A 21,027-nucleotide genomic window follows, 5' to 3' on the forward strand; every position below is an offset into this window, starting at 1 on the left:
GCAGGTCACTTGTGCCACCAGTATTGCCCCCAGGCTGGACAGGTAACCTTGACTCAGCCCTCTTGCTGTGACCAGTGTTACAAGGGATGTACCCTGCTCAGTCCCCAGGCAGGTGGGCTGGTCTGAGATGTTAATCTAAGCAAAACTGCTTTTGGGCATGATGAAGGAAAGATTAGGGCAGCCTGTGCCACCCCAGCATCATAGCTGGAGCCAGGGCTCCAAATCTGCAGGGATTGGTGATGGTTTGGCTTTAAGCTGTGGTAAACTGAAGCTGGAGCTTTAAATATATATAACACTGACTCCAAAACCAAGGGAATGTAATGTCTGCCTTAGCACTGTTCATGTGCTTGAGCTGATGCCAGCATTTCCCAGGGTGAGTGGAGGTGAGCCTGAGGTTGGGTGATACATGGGAGGTCTCTGATGCACCAGTCAGACAGGTTAGGTGTGGATTTGGTAGGTGCATATGTGTCTTGTTGCAGATATTATGGCTTACTTAGGTGGTTTGTTTGCCTCTGCTTCTGCTTTTCACAGGCATAGAGGGGATATCTATCCCTCTGGGATAACACAAGGAAAAGTTTTGCAGTGAATCTGTTTCAGAGTCATAGAAGTAAGAGGTTACTTCTGGCAATTAAAAACTGTCCTATGAACATTTTAAAAATCCTTCTTTCACTTTAAAGTTGCTCCTTATTATCAGGTGATACGTAAAAATCCCTGTCTTGTGCAAGATGTGTTTTTTTGCAGTTGAATGGTCACCACGGGTTAAAGCAATGCCTTCAGCGCCGTGGTGCTGATGAATTCTGGGTTCTGCTCAGAATCTGCTCCACTCTCTTTATTTTTATTCTTTTACTTTAGCAACTGTTCTATCAAAATAGATAATCTCTGCAGGGCAGGCAGAGAGAACTAACGTTGGATGCCGGTAGGTGTATGAAAACATCTAATTTACCAGCAGGCAACTGGGTAATGAGCAGTTGAGAATTACAAATTATCCACGTCATATATTTGTGGCGTGCTGTTGAAGAAAAGCCCAGCATGTCTGACAAATCATATCCTGAAATTTATAATACTTTTCACATTTAACTGACTGGGGCAACCTTTATGATTTACATCTTTGCTTTTTCTTTTTCATAGCACACCCATAACATAGTCATAATGCAGAATGAAACTAATTCAATTTCCCTTTGACTTTGTAAATCATTTATGTACTTGGCTGTCATGTATTTGAATGTTAAAGTGGGCTTGCATATGGCAGAAAATAAATAGTTGTATCTCTAGTTAAGAAATTGAGTTTTAATGATATTAGAGTTTGTGTTGCCTTATTTGGATGTTTGGTCTTACATGCCTTACTCTTGTCCGTTGCCTTATATCATGAGCTAAGTATATTTTATGGGCCCTGGCATTTCTCTCAATGTCCCTATATAGTGTTATGACCATGTAAAACGTACTCTGCTGGCTTTGACGGCAGCAGGAGCCCTTCCCAAGCTCAGGAGTAGGAAGTGGCTGAGCTGTTGATCTGCAGCTCTTAGTCACGAGAGGTCTGCATGGACATGCCAGAAGGAGACACAGGCAGGGGCTGCTTCATTAATACCATTCTGTAGCTAACAAGAAGAAAATGTTATGTTGACTACAACAGACTGTGATTGCTTTCCCAAAGATCAGGATTTGCCATGGAGCTGTCATGCAGAGTCATTGAAAATACAGCCTGGAAAGATGTTTTGTTTCTTCTAAATACCAGGTTACACAGCTTGGCACCACTAATGAATCTTGGGAAGCACAGCTCTGAAAAGCAATCCCTTACCCACTCGACCACAACCAAGGAGGCTTGCCTGTAGGGTGTTTGTTGCCTCCCAGGAAAGATAACCTTCTGCAGTCAGATCTTTCCTTGACATGTTTTTTGACCTGTAGCATCACTGGAAAACATCTGCAGAAAGTGTGAGGCAGTTTGCTGGCTCATTATCACACCACAAAACCAGCTCTCCTCCACAGCAGCATCCTTGGATCCCAAAATTAGCACATGAGTTATTTTGGGTAGTGTGTGATTAACCTCAATTACTGTAGCTCAGATGGAATTCAAATAATGCCCCTTCATTCAGAGTCATAAAGAAATGGAAATCTGAGGCTGTACATTTCCTATGCTTAATGAAGCAGCTCTGAGAGTTGCTTGCACGTGGGTGGTTGTGTGATGTGTTTGTTCATGGAGAAATTAATGGGAGCAAAAGGTGCTGATGGTCCATGGCTCTGTGCTGGTTTGGGGATCAGGAATATAGAGGTGAAGGCAGCAGGCTATGTGGTGTGAATGAAACCTGGATGGCTATAGCAGAGATCCCTGAAGCTTCAGTGAATTTGGGTCATGGTCAGGACACTGTGTAATTTTCCTGCTTGAATTAAATCAGTAACAGAGACTTTCAAAAACTAATCAGAAATCTGCTTTCCCTCAATCTCAGCTGTACTGAATGTGGGCTCTCTGGAAAACCATCAGTGGTGAAGCAATACGCAGGTACACACCTGCATGTGTGCAGATCTACAGGAGGATGTATGAGAGAGAGGAGATGCAGGGTGAGCCAGCAGAAAGCTGAGGAGATGCAGTAGAATTCTGTGAGAAAGCAGCATGGTTCAGTCCATCCAGGGAGCACTGACACAAGCTTACTGCTCATCAGGCTGAGCATTGAGTCTTTTGTCATAGCTGTAACTTTCCAGGCTGCACTGCACCAGCCAAGCCTTTCTTCTGTCAAGCAGTTTGTCTCCAGAGGAGGATAAAACCCACGGAGGTGGTTAGTGCAACCCCAAGCCAGCAAATAAAACTCATTTATGTGTAGCAATCAGTGGGAGAGCTGACCTGTGGTGGCTTGTGGCAATTGCGTTTGCTGGTAGCCAGAAGGGGCCGGCACTCTGAAAACAAAGGTGGCATTTGGATGGAGGAGTCAGCCCTCCCACCTGAAGTCACCTTTGCTGGAGGAGGTAAACCAAAACTATGAGGTTTTGCTTGGTTTTGTGCCTCATGGATGGAGCAGTGCTGTGAACACCTCACTGCTGCATATTTCTAGCCTTGTGTTGTGGCCAAAATGACCCCAGAGGAAACTAAAGGGTGGTTGGAGTCTGGAAAGCAGCTGTAAAATTGCCACCTCATTGCAGCAGCTATCTATTCTTTAGGGGCTGGCTTGCTTTTGTGCTTTTTTTTGTTCTGTAATTTATGTCTGTGTATTCCTACTAAAAAATAACAAACGTGCCCTATGTCCTACCAGTGGGAAACAGTTTGCAGCAGTCACTGTGCCTTTTTCACGTGTGCTGTAATTGTTTGATTAACTGGCAAAACCAACATTTTTACCTTCAGAAGACGTTCCAGGGCCAGGCAGATGCTGAACACTGAACCACAGAGTCCAGTGCCTTGGGATGGTGAACATTGTGTGCGTCCTTTGTGGGGGCTCACTTTATTCTATACTTCATTGATAATGTGATAGAGGTGGTCAGCCTGAAGAGCTGAGCTGTTTGCAAAGGTGCTGCATTGATTAATTTTTCACCTTGATTTGCCTTTTGTTTTTATACAGCTGGACAACCCGGATGAGCAAGCAGCACAGATCAGACGTGAGTTAGATGGACGTCTCCAAATGGCAGAGCAAATTGCCAAGGTAAAATAACACATCTTCCTTCCACATCAGTATGTCTTCTTTATCAGTAAGCTCTTCATATAGAAGCACATAAGTAGTTTGATGCAACCCCCAGATCTTGTCCTTCTTTCATAGGTTTCTTTTCCCAGTAATCACCAGTTAAAAATGAGCAGATAATAAAATCTTATAATCATGATTACAAATGACAGTTATTAACTATGAACAAAACAGCAAGCATAGATGAAGCTGATGTGGTGTGCATTTCTTGGAATATCCTGATGAGCTGGGATATTTTAGGTTCCTGCAAAATCCCTTACAAATACTCAACAGCGGAGAAGATACTGTCCTGAAGTGCTCCAGCTAGATCTGCAAGTGCATGTCTAAGCCCTCTTTGTTAAACTTCTATGCTAGGCAGCGATGTGGGTGATGGCATATAGAAAGGAGACAGAAATTTCCCTAATGGTGTTTGTGCCATTTTCTGGGCTGCTGGGGGCCACACTTTCTTGCCTGTAGGTAGATGCTGCCTCAGTTGATGGGCTATAGATGAAAAGTAACCTTGGATCCTGTTGACATCAGTATGGCTGAGATTTTATTCTCACTTCTAATCAGATGCTCTGAGTCACCAATAAAGCCCTAATGGGCCTGAAGTCACTGGGAAAGGTCTATCTTGATAATCAGGAAACCATTTCTAGAAGGAAAGGGCTCTAATCAGAGAGATGCAGCTCAGGCTAAGGACCTGCTTTTCAGCAGCAGCAGTCCTGGCACTGAGCTGTGCCCAGACTGGGGGTTTGTATTAGGAAGGTCATACCAGAGCTGTTTGCAACCGCACTGGTATCTCTGGGCATGAAAAGTGGAGCACATTCCTATATGGTCAGGCGTCAGCAATGATGCTGGTAGGGCCTCACTAACGCTTCTGTTAAACAGCTACTGCTGCTGTGTCTTTGGGGAGGTGGGTTCTGGTTTTCCCCCCTTCACTGAAAAAAACAGTAAGTTGGCCAAGGTCCACGTGGCCAAACGATGGCGCAGCACCCCAACTGCAGCTCCTTTCTTCAGCATTTGGCCCTTTGCCATTTCATTGTCAAGAAAACCTACAGTGATTTTTATGTGCAGCAAATATAAGCCCCTGTGTGGAGCACGGCTACTCTGGTTCTGAGATGGGTAGCCAGGCACTGGGTGCCAGAATGAGATTGCCTGGTTTTGTTGTTTCATTTTCTCTTTATGGCATGTGGGACAACAATATGCATGGTTCAGTGGCAGCCAGCAGAGGCTGCAGCTCCATGAATTATTCCTTGCAAACGGGAATGTGCCATTTCCATTCCTCCCTCAAGGATGCTGAAAACAAACCGTGCTGCTGCTGGCCCTGTAAGAGACAGTGAGCGCAAAGAACTCAACTCAACCTGACATTTCCCTGTGCAGAACTGAACCTTCAATATATGGCTGTGCAGCTTGGAGGGTGGTTTAGAGGAAAAGTGATTTACCTGTGATCTGCTTGGCAGGTGTTGATATTTAATCTCCTTCAAGTTACTGCTGCAGGCCTTCTCTCTAGAATGTCAGATCCTGCCAGCACGTGCCTACAAAAAACCTTGTTCTTTCAAGCCAGTGTATGCCATCTTTTAGAGGCATCTGAATGACCTTTTGAATCTGTCTCTATATCCTCCTTTCCAGGCAAGGCTGTTTTCCCTGCATAGGGCAGGTTCACAACTCAGCTCAGTGAAAGGAGAACATTTCCAATTTTATCTCCAATTTGCAGCTTTTGATGCAGATTTGCTGCACAGGAGCTCATGAAGCCCTGAGGTGGCCATGCTGAGATTGCACAATAAAGGCAACTTGGTGCCTCATTGATAAATCAAGTAATTTGCACTAGGACGTTTGTACTTCAGAGGCACCAAAGGCTGTGGAGCCTAATGGAACCTGGGATTGCAGTGGTGCAGAACCAGTGCAAGCCCTGGTTTCATCTCTCATGTGACCTTGCACAAGTCACTGTGCACACCAGCTTTCCTGCATCTGGACACCAGGGTACAACTCTGAGTCCTTTTACCTCCTGCTGTGCCCAGGAGAGTGCAGCTCAGTGCAATGCTGGTGCAGCGCTGGGTAGGGTCCTCCAGTGAGCCTGACTGTCAGAGCAGGTAAGCCCAGCCCTGGAGCCAGCCAGTCTGAGGGTCACGCTTGAAGGCCAGCAGATGTTTTAAAGCTGAATCTGGACAGGCTTGTCTCTCTGCATGTTGTACTTCTCCAGCAGCTGAATGAGAGCAGCGCTATAGCTGAGAGCTTAGTGATGCCAAGGCAGAGGTTTTTCTCTGCAGTAGCAAGTGCTCTGCTTCCCCCCTTACCCCCCTCCAGTCACCTGGCCTCAAGGGCAAAAACGAGGATGTGTAGGCAGCTAAATGGGGCCTTGACACCAGAGCAACATTGTCCATCTGGGGCAAGACCCACTTTGCAGTCTCTTAACTCTGCTTCTCTCTGCACTTGTCCTCATTTCTGGTCCTCCACCTGCTGCAAGTACATGTGGAGATGACCCTTTCCTGCTGTTGTTTGCACCTCTTTATTATGTCTTTTTCTTCCCCCAGCAATATCTCCAGTCTGATGGGCATCTTGGGACCACACCTGCATCTATGCATTTCCATCTTCAGACCCGGTCCCAGTTAAATTGTTATGTGCCGCTTACAAGCTGGGTTTAGCCTTAGTATGAGAAGTTGCTGGTGGCACACGGTGAAATGTCTCAGTCTTTGCTGCATATCTGAAGAAGTTTGTGGAGGAAGCACCAAAATTGCAGTCCCTGGAAAGATGAATAGCAGCAGGGTGAAAAAGCAATAGTGTTTGAACATCACCGCTTTAGCAGTAGTTCTTAAAATCTTCCAAACAGTTGTTTCTGGGTTTTTTCTTTCTTAAAGGGTGGCTTACAACTTACATAATGCATAGATAATAAAACAGACTGATTAGGTAATTTATCTTGATGCCAGGTCTCATTTACATGAGGGAATTGTAGCAAAGGACTGTATTTTAACTGCTTGGTGCAAGAGCTGTGTTTGTTACAGGTAAGCTATTGAGGACTGATGCAAAAACTAGTGCAGTGGGTTACTTTTTCAGCAGCCTGATGGCAGTCTTCTAGAAGAAACATGACCTTGTTTTCTTCTCCAGCCTGCATCTTACAAGCTGCTTTTTACAATATTATGAATTGCCACTAAGATACTTTGACGTCAGCCTCAAGCTCCTTGGCTGCAGATGCTGCCTCGCTGTCATACTCCTTGTACAGTCTCTTGTAACCCACTGAGAGATGATCAAACCCTGAGTGTATTCACGGTATGAGCAGAGGTTTCAGAAGACTTAGGGCTGAGACCAGTGATCCTATCAGAGCTGGAGCATGGGCAGCATTTCAAAGCTGAGCACACACATTTTGCTCTCTCTTTTACCTTTGGGTTTAATGTTTAAATGTCCTGTTTACAACAGGCAGCACTGGAGGATCTCACAGTAAAAGAGTATCCTGCTGGAGATAGACAAGGGCCCTGGCAAGTAGTGGAAACGGTGTTTTACACCTTCTTCTAGTTGGGACTACCATTCCTTCCCACACACTGCTGATTTTCCCTCCTTGGGGTCCTTTCACACCTAGAAAACTAATGGAGCAACTGCTCAGAAGTGTTTTAAAAAGAGCTGGCACATTTGGGAGACTGGAAAACAAATCCTTAACTGTCAGCATCCTCCAAATCATTAGTAAATTGCTGTCAATCATAAAGTCCAGCTGAGATCTGGCCTGAAGTGTTTGTGATTGTGAATACATAAATTATGAAGGCCATTTGCAGATAGAAATATCAAAGAAATGCAAGTACATGCAGGAAACAGTAAAGCTGGATAAGTACCAAGTATTAACTCTATGGGATGCTAACAGTAATGTTTCTACATTACACAGGGGAAGCTGTAATCTGTCATCTGGTCTGTGGGAGTTCCCTACTCACAAACCTCTCTGGAGATGCTCCTGGGGGATTCTTCTGGTGCAACAAGTAGTTGCTGGTTGTCACAACCATTCATTCTGTTGTTTTTGTTTCCAAATTCAAGGAGCGAAAGTTTCCGAAGTTTGTCTCCAAAGAGATGGAAAACATGTACATTGAGGAGCTGAAGTCGTCTGTCAACCTCCTGATGGCAAACCTAGAGAGCATGCCTGTGTCTAAAGGGGGCTCTGACTTCAAGCTGCAGAAGCTGAAACGTAGTCACAACACCTCAATAATTGACATGGGGGAAGAAAACGAGAATCAGCTTTCCAAGTCAGATGTCGTGTTGTCATTCTCCCTGGAGGTAAGTGTGCAGTTTGTGGGAGTGAAAATCACAGCAGCCACCTTCTGCTTAGCTCAGACTTAGGTGGAAAGAGGTCAGTAGAAATAACTTTCTGATCTCTATGAGGAATGGTTCCTCTCTGAGTTACCACAAGTTTTGCCCATGGTCAAATACTCTGTCCTCTCTGGTGTCCATCTTGTTGGAACAAACTGCATGTGATAAACCATCTGGCATTGCCTGCTGATGTACATCAAGATAGCTCAGAAATCCGCATCAGTAACTGACCTCCTCGTGCAGCTTGCTACTGAGTGTACCCCAGTAACCCTGAGCCTGCATTGTTCCCCAGACCAGTACAATAACGCAACACCCTAAAGGTCAGTATATTTAATAGTCATTGTATTTCCCTGCAAGCCTTGCTTCCTCTTTGGAGAGCTGTTCAAAACTGCTGGGGTTTGAATGCACTCAACAGATTGGCTTGCAGCTTGTATGGAAATACTGCACTTTGCTGGCTTGCTCTTTGCTTTGTGTTGAGCACTGACTTTCTACTCATGCTCTGTCGAGCAGGAGAAGAGCCCAGGGGAAGGCAGGGGGCTGCAGGGACTTGCTGTAACCTCCAACAGAGGCTCTCTCAGTTCTGGAAGCAGTGTTGCTGCAGTAGCTGTTTTTAGCCAACTTAATTGCTCTGTGCAGACATACTTGTGGTCTAGGCAAGATATTTACTCCACGGAGTCATCAGCACACCCGTACAGACACGGTTGTTGTCTGTCAGTGAGTGGGTTTATGTTACATTGTCAAAACAGCTACCAGGATGGGGTGAAAAATGTAGGATGCAGAAAAATCAGAAAATACTATTTTTGTGTAGTTTCATGGTTATTTTTCTTCCTAAGGGGTCTCTTGTTATATATACATCATGGCAATGCAAAACTCAACAGCACTGGTTCTGCTGTCACAGAGTTCAATTCATGAGATGTCTGAAACCAGCTGTATAATATTCAGTTCAGTCTTATTTCAAAGTAGAACCCAGAGATGGTGCCTTCAACAGCAGCATCAAATAAAGCTTGACTTCTGGGTGTTTCCATATGGAGGAGCAGGGAACTATCACAAAGCAGCAGACCTCTCTTGCAAAAGCCAGTGCAGCGTGTATAGCTGTGCATAAAGGGACTCCTCCTTACAATGGACATCTCAGACACTTTGCTCCAGCTGAACCCCATCTGATGGGAAGCAGAAGCTCAGTGAAGCACTGACTTCAGGAGCTGACAGGACTGTGCATGGAACTCTTGCTACAAGGCAGCTTTACAGAGAATGTGTGCTCATCAGAGGGTTTGTGTTGCTCTGTGAGCCAGGGAAGGGGTGCTCAGTGCAAGGACAGATCAGAAGACCTGAGGAGAGGAATTTTAACCCCCTGTGTATATAGTTCACAGACATCTGTAATAAAACATGAACAGAAACTCCCATGGTGTTTCTTGAGGTACATGGTTAACAAGATTAGTCTCCTTTAAAAAAGAAATTGTAATTACCTGCAAGGAACTTAGATGGTGATTTCTTAATAAGAAAGATTTCTTATAAAAAAGATGGAGACTTTTTACCAGGGTCTGTAGTGACAGGACAAGGGGCAACAGTTTTAAACTGAAAGAGGGTAGATTTTAGGAAGACAATGTTTATGATGAGGGTGGTGGGACACTGGCACAGATTGCCCAGAGAAGCTGTGGCTGCCCCGTCCCCGACAGTGTCCAAGGCCAGGTTGGAGCAACCTGGTCTAGTGGAAGGTGTCCCTGCCCATGGCAGGGGGCTGGAACTATATGATCTTCAAAAGTCAAACCCAAACTATTCTATGATTAATCTTGAAAATAGACTTTTGGCACAAGCTGAGTAATTCTGCTTTTTTCTCTGGATTTCATGTATTAAGACACTTTTAGGTGGAGCAAGGCCGTGTATATGAGGCCCATCTCCTGAGGCTTGGTGCAGCCCTGGTAACCCAAGGGTTTCAACAAGCCTATGCGCAGTCAGAGGGAGACCTCCCTGTCTCCATACAGACCCAATGCTAGTTGTCCCTATGGGTTCAACCGCCAGAGCAAGGTGTGAAGGAGGCTGCTCCTCTTACATTTCTCTTTCTTTACCCTACAGGTTGTCATCATGGAGGTGCAGGGTCTGAAGTCGCTGGCCCCCAACCGCATTGTGTACTGCACCATGGAAGTTGAAGGTGGAGAGAAACTGCAGACTGACCAGGCTGAAGCCTCAAAGCCAACGTAAGTCTTGCTTTCCCTTTTGCTCTCTCCACCATGCTCTTCTCTGCACTGGTAAGTGGCTGCAGGTTGGCTCCTGTATGGTGAGACCAGAGGGGACTCTGAGAAGAAGAGGAGAAACACGGCCTTCCATGTATGCAGAGCATCATCCTGTAACTAAGAATGGCATGTAAGCCCCAGCTGGGTTTGGGGGGGGAGTGTTAATGACAGGCTTATGTCTATTGTAGCCATAGAAACATAAGTTTGTGCCTGTACGTAAGTACTTTGCTAAATAAGGATGGAGGTAAGCCTAGATAAATACTTGTCCGAGTGTCCATCTGAACTGGTGCCAGCAGGTGCTGGTGCATAATCTCATCCTCACTGTCAGGGTTCTGGAGGCCCTACAAGAAAGGAACATTCTGGCAGCCACAGCCAGAGGTGGGAGAGAGTTGCTGGGGAAAGCTTCAGTTCACTCAAAGCTTTATCTGAGGTTACTCTGCCCTAGTCCAGTGCAAGATCAGAGTCTTGTTCTGCCCTCTTTGACCTGGTCCCCAGATCTCCAGCCTTAACCCCTTACTTTGATTTATTTATCTTACTCAGATGTTGTTATAAACCTGCCAGTAGTGATTGATCTTTGTTAATTTAGAAGGAGAAAATGATGAATGGCTTATTTCCCTTCCAATTTGTCGGGTTATTTAGCTTTGAACACTGCCTGTATGGATTTGAGGCAGTTTTCCTCTGGTTCACTGCAGAGATTTCACACTTAAATGGAGTTCTTGGTGAGCATCCTCACAATGGAGAATTGTCGAGGTGATATGCAGCAGTGGGGGGCCATGCAGGTGGGCTGCTGGGATATTCTCTCTTTGTTCCCCTATCCCATTCCCTTCGAGTGGCTGGTTGCCAAGTTTGTAGAAGGAGAGCCAACAGCACCAGGCTGCGTTACATGTGAGCACTGCAGACACACAGTTCAAGACCAGCTGATGCAGGCAGGAGGAGAGGAGAGTAGAGCTGAAGGCAGGCTGCCTTCCCTCTATGGTTGTCCTCCTGCAGAGGCACAGAAACTGCTGATGCCTTGTGCCCTGCACTGTGCTGGAGGAGCAGGAATCTGCAGTAAGCAGTTTAAAAACAATATTCCCAATCAGGGAAAGTGCTGCAGCCTGGCTTACTTTTCAAAACACTGAAATCTGCTTCAGGGAAGGAAGTAGGAGAGCTGTGCTTGAAGGGAAATTTCCATAAGAATCTGAAATTGTTACTATTTTAAGTATTTTTATTGCATCAGTGGAAAAAGTTGGGCTCTATTTAGGGAAAGTTACTACTACCCATACTGAAAACTGCACTTCTGAGTTACATGTGCTTGTTTAGCTTAGTCTGTTCATCACAGTGTTGCTCAAAGGGTCTGTCCTTTCTTACACAATCCTTCTTGCTGTCAGCTGTAGGACCATTTATACAAGTGTTAGTTTGAAAATAACGGCTGCAGGAGTGAGCTCTTTAATTGAGTGGTTCTTTTTATTATAATGAAAAGCAGAGTGTCTGGGCTTCGAGCCATCAGCCCTCAGGAAAATTCATCCAATGCTGAATGCTGCGGTGTGATAGGAGTTATGCAAGTTCATAGCACTCATACTCTCCCTCCGCTGGCTTCCTATAGAGGTGCAGGTCAGGCTTGACTTCATCTGGATTGCTCCAGCACTTGGGCTAATACCTATAGAAATGTCTTAGGGAGGGGCTAGGCTTTGCAGTTGTATTCCTTGAGGGTCCTGGGACTTTCTAATTCCAGAACCACAGATCACCCAAGTTAAAGCTCTGCAATAATCATCCACAGAAAACAGAGGCCATCACAGAAAGCTAACCTGGGCTCTGCACCTCTAATGGAAAAAAGCAATTTACCAGAGAGGGAAGGATTTCCAAAAGCACTGGTCTAGGTCTATGAGAGATTTGCCTTTCTTCTTCCCTGGAGCAAAACCAGCAGTTTCTGACAGTAAGATGGTTGAAAGCATCTTAGTGACTTTGGAGGTTGAATCCTGTTTGTGGATGTTGAAGGAAGTTGGGCAGCAGCAGAGTTAGCAGCTATGTGTACCCAGCAATCAGTGTGAGGAGGATGGCTCTTGGACAAGCAGTAAATACTAGTCCGCTATTTCTTCTCAGGCTCCGTGTTGGATTCCTGACATTTGAAGCCCAGTCCTTTCATGTGAGGATTATCTGCCTCAGCGCGGGTACAGGAGATGGCACAGTTCTAGAGAAAGCCAGACCCAAAATAGCAAGGGTTATTTTGGATCAGGCTCACAGTGTATTATTAGGAGTGCTTTTAATAAGTTGTGTAAGAAAAAGCCTTTGTATTATAGCCTAACCCACAGATGCCTCTACAAAATACCCCAAATCCCAGTGTGAGCAGGATTTTGCTGCTTTTCATACTGGAACTCTATTCTTGCAGATAGCTGAGGGGTTTATACCCCTCCTTCCCTGAGGTCTGCTCTCTGCCAAGCACAGGGGTGAGGTGGCTGTGCATGTCTCCAACACTGCCCTTCCAGGAGCTACATTAGTAATGCTGCTGCTTGCACAGCCAGAGAACAGGGCTGCTACGGGGTCTGGGAATAGCACAGAAAGTCCAGCCACAGCACCCCTGTCCTACAACCTCTAGAGGCTGCTGTATATATTTAAACAGTGACCTGTGCTTGTAGCAGTGCTCTTGGGCTGTACCAGTGTTTCATCATCTTATCATAGCACCTTTCTCTGAAGTGAGCAAAAGAAAACAGAGAGACTCAAACAATAGCAAGGTCCTACATGCCTTAGGAATAAATGTTATATATTCAACTGGACATATTTCAGCATGCAAATAAGTCTCATTTTCACCTGGTTTATGGTAGTGCAAATCAAGTGTACCTGCAATGAGCTCAGCTGAACCATTTGGGTTAGAAGTAGTAAAAATATGGCGGGGGAAGAATCTGGCCAACCTAAGTGGGCATTTTGGCATGTCCAAGAAGGGTCGAAGGTGTGGGCTATTCCTCTGGCTCTGGAAGTGTGTTCACTTTGAGGTTATGCAAAGCAGAGCAGCCTCTTTAGTACTAGTGCAAGGATTGCATGATAGCTCAGAGTATGAGAAGTGAGTATGCAGCTTGTTATTTTTGAAGGAAAAAAGATCACTCTTTGTTGTCTGGGGATTTTTCCATAGATTTTTTTCTTCAGGGCAGTGCTGGAGAGAGGACATTCAGTGGGTCTCATCTGATTCCATGTCATTTCTTATGTTGTTTGTCGTGACCAAGAGCTTGGGCATCGTGCCCTCTCCATAAATTCACACTTGGCAAAGTAATGTCTTTGGTAAACTTCTAAACCTTTCCATCTCTGTTCCCATAGCTACCTCACTCTGAGCCAGGAGTGCCCTGTCTTATCTTTGCTCTGATGCTGGTCCCTGAATGCCTTTCAAGGTGCTCTGACAGCTCAGCTCTTTATCTCCGCTGCAACAGGCCGCCCTTGTTCAGATCCCTACACCAGACCTCTAAGCTTATCACCCAGCTCAGGTCTTCATTTCAGATTGTGTGCCATATCCATCAGAGCCCACTGCCTGACCATGAAGAGAGACATAGCATCCTTCCTCAGGTGCCATTCAGTCACCATTTCCATCTGGAACGTGGGCACTGAGCAGCAAAGGGAGAAGTGCTGTGGGAAGGGATGCTGGTGAGCAGGAATGTCCTCTCTTTGCAGAAGGGGAAAATCTGGTCTTTTCAGGAATCCCCTGCCTTTGGCACTGGAGTTGAAAGTGATGCTCGGTAGCTTTGCATGGAGTAGGAGCATGATAAGGGGATTTTGTTGCAGTCAGTGTTTTGCTGCCATAGTTAGTTGGGAGATGCTGTGAGCACTTCACAATGGGAAACATCCTTTCATGACACATAAATCACAAATAAATACTCCATATGCTGTAGAGCTTATTTAACTCTGCTAAACTAAAGGGGTTTATACTGATGCGAGTAAGAGCAGAGTTTAGCCCGTAATTCAAGTTGTGTATCCCTCAGTTAGTGCCGTGTCTGGTAGGTCTTTTCCAGATGTAAAGTTCTGCAACCACAGAGGCTGACCACGACTCCCAGCATTGGTTCTGGCTGCTGGGACAGCCCTGTGGGCTCTGCAGACAGGTAGGAGGACCAGCTGCCTTGGATTTCCATGTGTCACTTCAGTGCTCTGAGCCCACACTACACTCAGAGCTGTCACTGTGTTTCAGAGATACCACACCATGGCAAAGCTCAGACTGGAACATCATTCACATTCAGGTTTGCATGCTTAGCTAAGCCTCATGTAAGCAAAATTCATGACACTGAGTAAAAAACACAAAGCAAAAGAAAATTTTAGGAGATAGCTGCTTTTTCTGCCTTTTTTCCCCCTTCCTCCTTCCTCTTCTGGATGGCTTCAGCATTAAATATAATCTGTCTTAATTACCCAGTCTGATTGGCTTGCCTTTCCAGTTGCGTGATTTCATTTCACAGCTGTGCAGATGTTTTTCCTTAGTTGACCTCCAGGAGCCTTATAAATGTGTCAAGAAGTAGGTGGACTGAGCCCTGGGTGCAGCTAAGATCAGAGAGCATCACTTCTGAGATACAGCCCTCACTCCTGGGGCCTGAGCAGAGGGTATGTCTGCCCCAAGGGATCTGTTTGGGGGAATGTCTTGAAGGAGGGATCTTCAGCATTGTGCTCAGCAAGCTTGGTGCGGATGCCCTGAGCCCTTGAATGCTGCCAGGCTAAGAGGTGACAATGACAGGGACAGGAACTTAAGGGGATTTGCTTTCAGCCCCTCTCCAGGGCTGAAGGGTACAAAGTGGTTTCTAAATCCCCTACACAAGGTACAGATTCACAGAGTGGCTTGAGATGGAAAGGACCTTAAAGCTCATCCAGTTCCAACTGTATGAGCCACAGGCAGGGACACCTTCCACTACAGCAGGTTGCTCCGAGCCCCATCCAACCCAGCCTTGAACACTGCCAGGGATGGGGCAGCCACAGCTTCTCTGGGCACCCTGTGCCAGCGCCTCACCAACTTCTTCCTTGCATCTAACCTAAATCTCCCCTGTTTAAGTTTGAACCCACTACCCCTTGTCCTGTCACTACAGTCCTTCATGAAGAGGTACTGTTTGGTATGTCTAGGAGCCAGTTTTCTTTTGAGACTGTGCATAGCCTTTGTACCTGAAGGGTTCTGCTGTTAGTTCAGTCTGACCTGCTCTTCAAAGCCCCTTTTGTGCATGTATTTCTATAATGCCCCTGAGATTTATACTATGACGTTCCCATATCTTGAAAGTGGAGGCTGTGGACAAGTCATTAAGCACAGCAAAAAATGCAGTAAAAAGTTATTACCCAGATGCAAGTGTGTGATCTGTTATGGGAAATCTTACAAGTGGTTTAGTGGCCTTTTTAATTAGGAATTCAGAACCTCTTCTGATGCTTCCTTATAGCTGATCTGCAGTAGCTGTTCTAGCACAGATCAGCTGCTGCCCCAGTGTTAATGGGGGGCAAAGAATTGTCTTTAGATTAAACAGCTGAATTTTACCCCAGAATAAAGACTGGCCCACAGGGATTCCCTCACCCCAAGTGTCACTCGGACGACCACACTGCCATGGTGCAATAGTGTACAGATGTTGATCCCAGGTGAGGTCCTACTCCCAAAGGTCTCAACTGCAGTCCTTCCTCTCCCTGTACTACAAATGTTACACTAGAAACTGTGTTGAAGAATAATGAAGGCTTGTTTTATAGCCTTACCTCTTGTAGTTGGGTTCTCTGGTACCAAGTAAGTGCAAGCTCTGACTGTTTTCCTCAACCTTTGGAGCATACATAGCACTGCTTTTGCATGGATTTGATAATGTCTAGTAAGGGTTGAGCTTATGCACCTTCTCTTTTGCAGATGAATGTCTCTCTCTTCTTGCCAGCTGTCTAATTTCTTGACTGTTCTTGTGCACTTGGGAGTTACGTATTCCTGTGATAGCGCATACATTCAAATTAAAGTATTCCAGAAGGCGTGATGATGCCCAAGGCGATTTTCGTTGACACCCGTCTGCTTCATCACTCCTATGCATACAACCTTAACATAGGATGGTACAGACCAAAATGACATTGAAATGAGACTGAGATTCAGTGATCTGAATTAGTGCTAAAACAGGAGGAGGACTGCAAAACAGAAGTCCTGGGATATATTCAGTCTTTTCCTTTAATGCTCGTGGTTGGTGTTTGATAAACAAAAGTTAAGCCATGCTTTAGTACAAGTTCTGCACGTCACTTGCTGAGAGAAAGGTGGGGATGAGACATGTGAAAAGTGCCCAGTTGTTGGTTTATTTAAGTGTTGTGTGCAAGTAGTGCACATTATTATTTGATGAGGGGTACTGCTATTGCAGGTTCCAAAGCAGCGTATGGAGGTAAAGAGCATACTTTAAAGAGCTGGTTCTGTGCCTGAACAGAGCTCTGGGAGAGGTTTAATGGGAAAGCCAACCTTGACAGTGATTTCTCAACATTCTAGTTGTCCTTTCTGTGCAATTAAGGCAGAGAGGCCTGTTGCCTTTGTGAATGTGCTAGGTCTCCCAGTGAACAGCACCACTGTGTGTGAAAGCACTAAAAAGAAGCTAGGTACTGGTGTCAGTACATGGGTGAGGAGGGCAAGGCATGCTTATGGGGGGAAGAGATTGTGAATGTGGCTGGAGTGCAGAGACACAGCAGCATTTTCGTGAACCCTTTCCAGAGCAACTCCGAGCTGTTTCACGTTGAAAAAGGTGTTGTAGGCAAATGAAGCTGAGAGTGTCTCCAGCAGTTGCCATTCCATGTCTTGGAGGAGGTGAGAAGGGGGATCCCAGCAGCTGCACACAGCCCCTGCAGCTGTGGGATCCATCAGGGTGTGGGAAGAAGGCTTACCAGCCCCGGATGACTGCTAAAGGAAGGATGAAGTCCTGCAAGTCAGGGGTTGCTCAGCTTTGCAATCATTGTCAGGCCAGAGATGTGAAATGCATATCTAGGGATGGACCTCCCATGGGAACAAAGTAATGGTGTTAACAGATTTGCTCTAGCTCTTCTCAGCGGCTGTGTGGACCAGTGGCTGGCTCGGTCCTTACTTTGGTTTTCCTGACTGTGAAAGTAGAGCAATGCTTCTATTTCACAACAGGGAGGATGCTGATGGCTGAGATGGCTGGGTGGGCATCATCTGCTGGAAGTGCGCACCCATCCCCACTGACCCAGGAGATGCCAGGGTGACTTTGTTTCTAGCTGTAAGAAGTTAGGCAAGACAAGCCCCATCCAAAGGGTCTGTCTGGATCTGGGCTTCCTGTCCTGGATCCTGGCTTTGAAGAATATAGGACAGCAAAAATGCGAGTGGCAGCACAAAAAGTCTCACACCCCTTGTTCCCCTCTTTAGCTGATTTTGGAAGATACCTTGTGCCCTTTTCTGCTCTATTTGCATTTAGGAAGTATTTTACTGCTCTCATCTACTGAATTTATAAAGGAGGGTCTGGACTGTGTTTGCACAATACCAATAGCCTGTATTTTCAAGCAGAGAATACCTGTCTGATGTTCCATGGTCTGTTCTTGTGAGACACAAGTTGTCTGCAAAGCTGGCAGGGCATTAAGTCTGTCGCCTTATTAAGTCTAAATCATAACCAAGCCTTTAGCTTGCTGCAGTTATATGTATTTTTTACCAACATGGTAACATTTGATAGAAGTGATTTAACCACCTCTGAAGTAAATAATCATTCTGTGAAATTCATAGTTCTGTAGCTGGTTCAGAGGAGCATCTTTGGCCAAAGAAAATTTTGATTAGCCTGTGCTTGTCATTACAGTCACCCTATACAAGAAGTGATAATGACCACAGATAGTAAATGCACATAGACCCATTTCATGAATGAAACTAACTTGTGCTGTATCCAAAGCAGATAGACTGGTGAAGCATATGCAATAGGCAGCCCTTACAAAAGAAATTATTCTTTCAGCTCAGGCCTCCCAGTAAAAGGTTTCTGGGCTTACATTTCCATTTCGTCTTGCTGAGCTTTTCTCCTCTAATTGTAATATCATAGTATAAGCAAAAGCGCAGGGCATTTGAAAAGCAATTGTCATTTAAATCATGCTAAGTAATCACTCGACTTATTTTCCCCATTCATACCCTAAAGATTGTGGTGAATAACACTGCTGCAAATTCACATACAAACCAGCCGTGCGATTTCTGCAGTGAAGCACAGCCTGGGGTTGAAACAGGCTGGGAGGAATGTGTGGTCCTGGGCACAGGGGCTGGGGCGGGGCTGGGCTGGCTGCGGGCACGGCAGAGGGACATCTCTGGGGCAGGAATGCCATCTCGTGGCCATAAATAGCTATTATGTGGTTAAATCTGTCTCTCGTCCCTCCTTACAACTTTCCAAGACTTTCCCTGTGTATTAGCTATGCTCAGGAAGCGGAAACCAAGTGGTGCATTTTCTGTGTAGCCAAAATCATCCGACTTTGCGTTCCTAAAGCTGTGCTGTGTCGGCCTCAGCAGCTCCTCTTGGCTGCGGTGCCCTGGCAGCTGAGAGACATGGTGCTGGCACAGGAACGGGGTCTGTGGAGACTGTGTGTGAGCCACAAGCAGAGCAGGAGCAGACCTTCACAAGCTTTGCTTTGCTGTGGGCTCTGTCAGCTTTACCCTGTTCCTTCTGCACCTTGCATGCTCAGTCGCAGATGTGATGCTCTCGCAGACAGATTTCTCTCTCAGCCGGCAGCCATAATGTTGCCGTAGCCAGTTTGAGGATGTGGGAGTTGCAGCTCCTGGAGGGAGAGATGGTTCCTTTTGTCAGCTGTCTGGTACTGCTGGCTGCATGATGTTCAGCAAGATGGTGTCTGCGTGCGTGACACTTACATTGTGTCTCGGAGCTGTGCAAACAAAAAATGGACAGCCTATGAAATGCTGGAGGTTGGAAGACATCCTTAGCTGCTGCTAGAAGGAGTGCAGACCACAGGGACATGCTGTCTCTGATCACCTTTTTGATAATATCCTCGTGCTTTCTGCAGTTGTGGTTTTGGGTAAATGAACACCCTTTTTACTAAGCAAAATAGTTACTAATGGTGCTTTCTTTGTTATTTTTTTAGCAGAGGGAGCATTATATGCTCAACAGGAATTGGGATGTCACAGGAAAGAATTCACTCACTCAGCCCTCGGGTTATCCTATTAGCAGACATCACTGCTCCATGCAGAGGCAGGAGAAGGCAGGTACCACCACTGCATTCTACACGTGCAGGGATCTTGCTGATCACCTGCATAGTACCAGCATTGGTGACAGCAGGTTTTACTTTCAGTGCAAAGTCTATACAGGAAAAGCAAGGAGAAATTGAATCTGTTTGTGCTGTCACTCCCACTTCAGCTCAGCTCTTTCTGAGGGGATGGGACTAAAAGGCTGTTCTGTCAGCAGAAAGGGAGGAGAGCAAACAGATGTGAACCAAAATAGGGTGCATTGTCAGCCTGTGTCTGATGACTTTGGTTATCATGTTCTGAAGGTGAGTAAACACATCAGACTTTAACCGTGGGAGGAATCCTAGAGGAAGCTCAGCATCTCTTGGGTATGAAGATGTGTTACAGATGCAAACCATTCTCTCAAGGCAGAGTGGAAAGGTACCTGCCTTAACTCTGAATGGTATTTCCTAGCCCAGGACATTTTTGCATGAGCAGAAATGTAGAAGGCTCTCTGCTTCTTTATATATGCTTTGAGATGTTCTTCTCAGATCTTTCTTGTGCAGTTGCAGCAGCACCTCCAGCACCCCTTCTTAGCAATTGGAAATACAGGAGTGCTTTTAGGTCAGGCTTCATTTCATCTGCTTGCTGCCTCTAAATTAGGATGAGGAAAATTAAGGCCTAACTTGACTGATTATTAATTAGATCTCTCCTTATTACAATAGCAGGAGCCTAAGGCAGGTGACACGGGCATGTGTACATGGTACTACAGTCCCCTAAACTTGTGGTTTTCCACAGCTGTGATTGGTCTTGTGTCTCAGCATTCTCTCCTGATAGTTAAATCCTTTCCTCAGAGACACAATTCCATTGAGGCCCCCTGCAGCATGTGAAATCCAAACTCAGTCCCACAAAACCCCACCAAATGAATTAAATGAGTTGCTGTTTTGTTGGTGGCTGGCTGCTGCTGGTGGGAGGAATTGACACCTCTTGTAGTTCATCCACAGCATGATGCACTTGCTGAATGCTGCAGAACAGGTGCTTCCTTCTTTGTTTGATGTCTTTACTCAGCACCTTATTTTGTTTCTAAATCATCTTTTACCTTTCAGTAATGATATCTCTTGTGGTGGCGCATTGCACACTGGGTTAGGTTTGTTGGAAGAGCTCAGCTGATCTCAGCTGAGGTTTGTAGTCCTACTGCAGTAAGTTACAAACCAGTTTGTAACTACCCCTAACCCAGCATCCCCAAATTGGTTGTGGTTTATGGGACTCTGTGAGTCCCAGGCTGTGGGTTTTCTTGGAGAGCCTAAAACAAAGCCTGAATACTTCTGTTGCCTTTGGGTTTTTTCAAGTCTCAGACACAAACCAAACCCCTATCACCCACTGCCATTACCCATGGGAGTCGCAGAAAATATATATTCTCCTGAAGGCTTTGGCATGCCCTGCTTCTTTTTATTACAGCTTTGTCATCCAGCTGGTGCAGGTGTGAGCACTGCTTCCAAAGAGGAGTGAGCTGGCTGCTTGTGAAGGGCTCAGCACAAGGAATTCTTGTCTCAGTTATGTCATTCCTAGAAGTTCACAAATACCCATTTCTGATAATGAAATGAGCATTTTCATCCTGGTTGAATTATTGCCATCCCTGCATCAGGTTTTGCTGTTGAGATGAGTAAGTCTGTGTGTGGTCTGCTTTAATGAGCTGCAGCTTCTGAGTGTGGCCAAGAGAAGTTCAGAAAGATCATGATAACCACAATGCTGGTTGTCAACCCCTATTTCATATCTTTAAATGGCTGGTATACGT

The 21,027-nt window shown here is 45.7% G+C and overlaps 1 protein-coding gene across 2 annotated transcripts in view; it reads left to right on the top strand.

The window, feature by feature from the left end:
- Positions 1–21,027, top strand: part of CADPS (calcium dependent secretion activator) — a 210,316-nt gene that overhangs the window by 70,043 nt on the left and 119,246 nt on the right. For both annotated transcript variants that reach the window (XM_034066465.1, XM_034066466.1), the window contains exons 4-6: positions 3,543–3,623; positions 7,653–7,889; positions 9,993–10,114. In XM_034066465.1, the coding sequence (XP_033922356.1) occupies positions 3,543–3,623; positions 7,653–7,889; positions 9,993–10,114 (440 nt within the window). The remainder of the gene's footprint in view (positions 1–3,542; positions 3,624–7,652; positions 7,890–9,992; positions 10,115–21,027) is intronic.

This window comes from Melopsittacus undulatus, chromosome 9 (genome assembly GCF_012275295.1).
Source record: "Melopsittacus undulatus isolate bMelUnd1 chromosome 9, bMelUnd1.mat.Z, whole genome shotgun sequence".
Taxonomy (NCBI): Eukaryota; Metazoa; Chordata; class Aves; order Psittaciformes; family Psittaculidae; genus Melopsittacus; species Melopsittacus undulatus.